Genomic DNA, 7,423 nt, shown 5'->3' on the forward strand with positions numbered 1-7,423 from the left:
ATGTACATATTATAATTTTTCAAATCGTATATGATTTTTTATATATACGCATAAAATTATAAACAATAATCTTTCTTAAATTCTGATATGAATTATTATTGACTAATAAGCTTTACTGTCCATTTCATAATATTAATTCTATTGATATTATTGAACAGTATGCAATGAATAAAAAATAATTTAATTGAGAAAGTGAAAAAATATTTTATGCCTTTTTGATACACCTAATTTAATGCTTCACCGATGGAATGGTAGAATTTACGAAAAACATGCATATTAATTTCATTACATTGATTCTAAAACCTGTCTCGTTACCCTTGAATAAAATAACTGGCACTAATATATAAGTGCCTTTGCTTGATGTAGTGTATCAAAAAGTTTCTTTCCATGCAACAAGGCTCATTCTCTTTCCAAGCAAAACAAGTATTTCTAAGTCATTTTTCATATTAAAATAGGTAAAATCTTTTTATTGATCTTATGCTGAAGATAGAAATACTGATTGTATATTTATAATTAATAAATCGATTTTATATGTATATGCTAAAAAATAAACGATTTATTAAAATATTCGGAAAAAATAAACTTGAGATACATATCTCTTACACATGCGATAATATTGAAGGAACTAATTTCATTTGTAATCTCATTAAGAGATCTGAACAGTATCTTGTTTAAATACTTGTATCTGTATATGTATGTCTACCAGGACATCGATAATAATGACGTGAAAGTGCATCCACTACAACGTCACTCCAGAACAATTCTATGTCGTGCTCGACTTGAGATACTGTGGGAGTAAATTACCGTAAACTCTATATCTGATCAAAAAGTTCATTTTACTTGCGACATCATGCGTGGTTGTCTCTTTAAATAGTTTAAATGTCTCAGACACCTGCACAAGATTTGCCGTTATGCGCTTCCGACACATCGAACAGTATATATTGTCGCTTGTAATATCTACAGTATAATTAACAGCAAGGTGCAAAGTCACACAAAAGATAGCGGGAAGACGAGTAGAAAAAGGAAAATAACACAAAAGAAGATATAACAGATCTTAACATAGCAAGGAAATAATGGCGAGAGTTCGAAAAGAAACAAATATAAAGAATGAAAGATATTTATTGTATGTCTATAAATACATAAAAAATCAAAGAAAAAGAAACGGGACCAAATCAAAATGAGAGAATGCAGAACTCAAATGTATATAGGAAGAAATAAAGAAAAATCAAAGAAAGATCAGCAAAATGAGAAATTAAAGGGAAGTTAAACAGGAGAATAAGAAGGAACAAGATTAAGAAGAGACAGAAGAGAGAGTCCTAGCTGCGGACTCCGGATCAGTCTGTAACTGTGCACTATCGTGCGGATGGACTGTTGTCCATGGAGAACTATTAATGATGTGAAAGTGCATCCACGAGGAACGAGGAAGCAGGCAAATAAACAGACCGCCGTTCTCCTGATAGTTTCGCCTTATCCAGGATAATCACCTGGATTGTAGCTGGATTAACTTGAAGAAATTGTTTGCATCGTCTGATCAAGATAATGAATATCAAGTTTAGTCTTCCTCGAATGCATTAATTAAATCAGAATATTATATTCGAATTTAAAATGATATTGTAGCAAAAAATAAAATAAGATTAGGTTTGAAAATACAAATTGAAATGCAAGTAATTAAACGAAATCTGTAAAATAAGACTTCGTAAATTTGCCATAGCTGCCAAGCATTTTTTTTTCTCTAACACACGTTTGAGGATGATCTTCGAACAATTTTCATTCATCATAATCATCGAGATCATATCGAGTGATGTAGTGAATTGATATATTTCGTAAAGTAGGTAGCCTAAATGAGAGTCGCCATGCAGGTAAAAATCATTACATAAAGCATTTAAAATATTTAAATATTTAAAATAATGCAAATAGTTATACTGCATATGTAAATACACCTCAATAATAGATAGCAATCGGTAAACTTTGAATAAATTAATTTTGACGACAAAAGTGAGAAGCTAATTCTTAAGTGTATATCGCAAAGTAAAACTGTTGATGCACAGAAAAAACATTTTATTATTTTAATACTTATCTAGAAAGTAATGCTTCTTACATAATACAATCAGATCACACAAAATAAAAAAATATGAAATTAACAAAGTATAATATGGCAAAGCTTATAAAATAAAGATTTTTTTTTTTCTATAACGCAAGTCTTACTTGATGTCGTTCCGATATCTGTCATAATGGAACTATTCTGTTGCAATTCCTTTGATCTTCTCAACGGTAGAGTTTTTTATATAAGACTGGGATATTCTTTCAGCAAAGAATTGATTACGCAATTGATTACGATAAAGTTTCTAATAATTTATCAATTTTATTAGAACAATAAATTGTAAGATTTCTAACTATTGTAGTGCAACGATTTCGTTTTTATCAGATAATGATAAGAAGTGAAAATATTTTTTTGAAATATAAAAAGTAAAATACAAGTAAAATACAAAAAAAAGTAAAATATAAATTAAAATCGGAAATTATAAGATTATTATTAGCAGATCCTATCGATTCTTATCATTTTCTATCTTATTTTTTTTAGACGCATTAAATCAGACTATTGAGAGAATGACGCATTAAATCAGAATATTATATCCGAATTGAAAATGATATTGTAGCAAAAAATAAAATAAGGTTAGCTTTGAAAATATGCAAGAAATTAAATGAAATCTGTAAAATAAGGCTTCGTAAATTTGTAGAAAGAGAAACTCAATATAAAATATCCAATATGTAATACATATCAAGGATGCATAAAACATATTTCGAACTCTTTCAGAGAAACAAGTAGAGAACAGTTACTGAAATAAATATTGATTGCGGTCATAACAGGTTTTGATGGTTTTGATGGACCTACGAAAAAAGCTGGGATGGCTGTTCTCATATTTCTATTTCCTTTTCGTTTTTCTTCTAAGATATTCTGAGGCAACATACTTTCCTTCGTTAAAACTTAAAACTTAAAATATTTTAACATCATTGTATTTTGTCAGACAGTAGTTCCCGATGATCAAGCTGATCACAATTTGAACAATGTTGTCAGAGTTAATGCCTTTGGTCTTTATGCTGCAGTCGCTGCTGCTTACAACTGCGCCTATCTTGTCTGGACACTAAGACAGATTCACACTCTTCATTTTGCAATGACATCTTTTCAAAACAGCAACATATTTTTTGTGGGCGACTAGCATCAATCAAAGCTTGTCGAAGCATCTCAATTTCTTTTCGAGCTAACATTAACTCTCGCTCAGCAAGTTCTTTTTCTCTTCGATACAATTCAGTCTCTCTCCGTATCATATGTACATCAACAAAATATTTTGTTGGATTTATCTCCTCTGTGACACCCGCTGCCATTTTGGTCCCTTCAAATCGATTGATATCGGTAAAGTTTCTTGTCGCGTTCGTCGTCTCTGCCGCACTCGCTACAGTTTTGGCCTTTCCAAATTGAAATGTTCCTATATAACCTTTTGAAATATCACCAACAAAATTTTTTATTGCCGCATTCGTCTCCTTTGTGGCATTCGCTACCGCTTTGGCCTCTACAAACCGAATCATATTTACATCAGTAGAATTTTTTACCGTCGCATTCATCGATTCTATGGCATTCGCTGTTATTTTTGTCTCTCCAAATCGAATTATATTTACACCAGTAAAATTACCTGCTGTCGTGTTCGTTGCTTCTATGGCACCTGCTGCACCTGTTTTGGTGTCTTCAAATCGAATCACATTCATATTCGTAGAGCTTTTTGCTGCTGCATTCGTCGCTTCAGCAGCATCCGCTGTCATTTTAGTGTCTCCAAATTGAAACATATTCATATTAACAGAGGTTTTTGTTTTCGCGTTCATCACCTCTGTAGTACTCGCTATCGTTTTATCTTTAACAAACCGAACCATATTTCCATCAGAACAATTTCTATAATAAAATTCGTAGCGGTCGTCTTAAGTCGTAGAAATTTAACTAATCACAGTCAAATACAAGAAGAATAATAGAGTATAATTGATCAATTTTCTATGACTTAGAACGCTATGATCGCTACAATTTCTATATTGTAAACCCCATATCAAGACTCTTCTATAGAAATCATAAACGATTGTGAGATCTTAAGTAGGAAATTAATCAATCACAGTCAAATATAAGAATATTTGACTAAAATTGGTTTTTTTATGCCTTGAGACCCTATGACTGTCTATGATTTCTATGTAGATAAGCCTTTATCGTCGCATTCATCAACTCTGCAACACTCGCTATCAATTTCGTCTCTGCAAATCGAATTATATTTACATCCCCCGATGGAAAATCTGCGGAGACAGATTTTGAGCAGGATCTGCTATCAATTTTTGATTATAGAAAGGCAAAAAAATGTACACAGAGTTTGTCTAACATTGTCAACAAATTGCTATCATAAAAAATATGAGTCTGCAAGGTTAATAGTGGAAACCGAACAAAGCTCTGTACTGAGGCAGATTGAGAGTAGAATCTGATTCGAGCAAACTCTGCTCGATTTCCGCTATCAATCTACTACACAGCAGGCTTTATTAACAAATGCATAACCAAATGCGGACACAGATGTTATGATTTTGTAGTCAAATGATCTCTGATCGAGTTTACCGCCAATTTAACTCCAAATTGCTAATATTTTATCAAGGGATCGAATTACCTGCTGTCGTATTCATTGCTTCTGTGGTACCTGCTGTCGTTTCTCGAAATATATTGGTAGTTTTTTGCTGCCACATTCGTTGCCTTCGCTGTCTGTCTAGAATATTCAAATAAGAATCGTACTTTAGTGCTATTATCGATGGAGAGTTTTGTGTCGTGTTTTTCACTTCTGTGGCACTCGCTGTACCGTTTTGACCTCTACATGCCGAACCATATTATATCAGTAGAGTTTCTTGTTGATTTTACAACGGCTGCGTTCAAAAGAACAAAATAGTTTTGCAATCGTTTTATGATTCTCTGTTGAGATAGGACCATTTCTCTAAAAACATAACCCAATCAGCGCGAAGAAAACTTCCAACAGTTGCAAAATAAGTGTTCTGCTGAACGCAGCTAATATCGTAGTCCTGGAAGACTCTTCTCCCACCATGCGTTACCAAGTGGTAGCGCAAACCGGAAACTGGCGTCACATCACCGATAAGAGGAATTCCTGAGTCTTATCGGTGAAGTTGATCAATAGTTGGCAACTCTGATTGGCAACTTCACTATTTAGATTAAGATTAAAGGTCTGTTTTCTATTGCTGAACTAGTGTATATACACTTTTGGAATTTAAAGTGAGATAGGTATATGTTTGATATTTATCAAAAGCGAGAAAGAATTCTAAGTGCGGTCTAGTACAGGAAACAGATATCTGACTTCCGACTATAGACAGTACAAACATATTGCAGAATCAGCAGCATTACTGTTGCATTCATCGATTCTTCGACACCCACTGTCATTTTCATCTCTGTAAATCGACGCCTGAGCCGTAGAAGTTATAGCGAGAAAAACATAAAGAAAGATTTATGTCAAGAAATGAATGAAAAGCGATCTATTTCGCATAAGGCATGAAGATCGATCAATGTCGAAACGCATACGAAGTACGATTTATATCGAGTAAATGAAAAGAACGGTTCAAGTCAGTTCAAGTCGATTAAAGAAGAGGTTATATAGCACAATATATTTTCTCATAAATTTTATGACTGAGAACGAGAATCATCTTGATTTTCAATCCTGTTTCTCGCACTCATTTATTCATATATTATTTAATTTTTCGTAACTTTGTATAAAATTTATGAGTAGTGAATATTACGCTATATAGATCTTTTAATTTTATGCGACTGTGTCTTCTTGTTTTTCCGTTATAAATCATACTTCGTATGTATTTCCGATATAAACCGGTCTTCACGTTTCATGCGAAATAGATCGCTTTTCTTCATTCATTGACAGAGATCTTTTTTCATGTTTTTTTTCGATAGCACTTTCTACGATTCAGACGTCGAAATCGAGTTATATTTACATCAGTAGAGTTACCTGTTATTGTGTTCATTGCTTCTGTGATATCTGCTATTATTTTGGTTCTTCAAATCGAATCACATTCGTAGAGCTTATTGCCGTGTTCGTCGCCTCTGTGATATTCGCTACCGTTTTGATCTCTACAAATCGAATTACTTTTACATCAATAAAGCTTAAAATAAAGTCCCATGAGGTGTATTTGCCTTACGCGTATCGCGTAACTGCGTAACTCGTTATAACGCTAATACGTTATAGTAATCGTAATAACGAGATTGCTCGTATTATGACTTGCGCACCGAACGCAGAAGTGTTTATCGTTCATTGTGCAGCATGACTATATGATACGTTATACTGATATAAAGGCATATATCACAAAGGCATATATCAAAATGGTTGCGTATGCATTATCCTTACTCCTTTTTCTGATTTCTGCGACGTAAATTCCCGTGCGTAATATCCCGACATAAATACCGGAATTTCCTTATATTAAGAATTACGATATGAATCATAAACGTAATACTAAGGATTGATAAGGATTCATCCAGGCGAATTTATAACCGCATAAAGAAAATTATCCAATCATATTTTATGTACGTCCTTATAATAAAAATACGCTTGGATAATTTTTTTTATGTATATAGTTACGCACAGAATTATATATTATATGCAAGTTTATATGAGGCAGTTGGAATAGTAATTACAAATTAAATATTAATGCTGAATATCTGTTTAAAATGTTACAATATTCAGTTAACAATATTTTAAAAGATGCTTATTGGCATTACCTAATCAGAGACAGTCTTTTCGAAACGTTTTTTCGATGAGGAACTGTTTCTGACTGGGACAATATCTAATTTGCGATATTACTATTACAGTTTAAATAAAAACTGTTTTAAGATCAAAAATATTAGTGTAATTTTGCAGGATTGGAAAATATATATAAATTCACACAGACGTATTATTAAAAAGCACAAATATTTATTTTGATCGAAGTTTATTTTTACTTATTGTTAATAAAAAGTATGAACAGTATTTTTTTTAAATTTAAAAAGCTGCACATCACTAGTCTGAATATGCATGTGCATATACGTACATTTATTAGTATACGTTATTGAATTTTTCATTCAAATATATATATATAGAACGTTTCTATAGAAAAATTCTATAGAAAATTCTTTATAAACATATGAAGTAATAGTATTAAAATAAAATGCTGTATATGTTCCATTATAAATGTTATTTTAGAAATTGTAATAGTGAATTGTTAATTTTGTATAAAACCAATTTATTACAATAATTAATAAAATACTTATAAAAATAAATAAGCCATTGAGTATCACTTTAGGTTTACTTTAGGTTATTACTTTAGGTTAGTAAGTAATAGTATTACTTTAAATTATAAC

The 7,423-nt window shown here is 31.8% G+C and overlaps 1 protein-coding gene across 1 annotated transcript; it reads right to left on the reverse strand.

The window, feature by feature from the left end:
* Positions 1-2,683: 2,683 nt before the first annotated feature.
* Positions 2,684-5,064, reverse strand: LOC108684758. The gene is made up of 4 exons (XM_018189229.1): positions 4,875-5,064; positions 4,689-4,784; positions 3,690-3,905; positions 2,684-3,569 (listed from the first exon to the last, which is right to left on the reverse strand). The coding sequence occupies exons 2-4, from the start codon at positions 4,762-4,764 to the stop codon at positions 3,079-3,081; spliced, it is 783 nt and encodes a 260-aa protein (XP_018044718.1). The 5' UTR covers positions 4,765-4,784; positions 4,875-5,064; the 3' UTR covers positions 2,684-3,078.
* Positions 5,065-7,423: the final 2,359 nt, after the last annotated feature.

Source organism: Atta colombica, unplaced genomic scaffold (assembly GCF_001594045.1).
Source record: "Atta colombica isolate Treedump-2 unplaced genomic scaffold, Acol1.0 scaffold14, whole genome shotgun sequence".
NCBI classification, from domain to species: domain Eukaryota; kingdom Metazoa; phylum Arthropoda; class Insecta; order Hymenoptera; family Formicidae; genus Atta; species Atta colombica.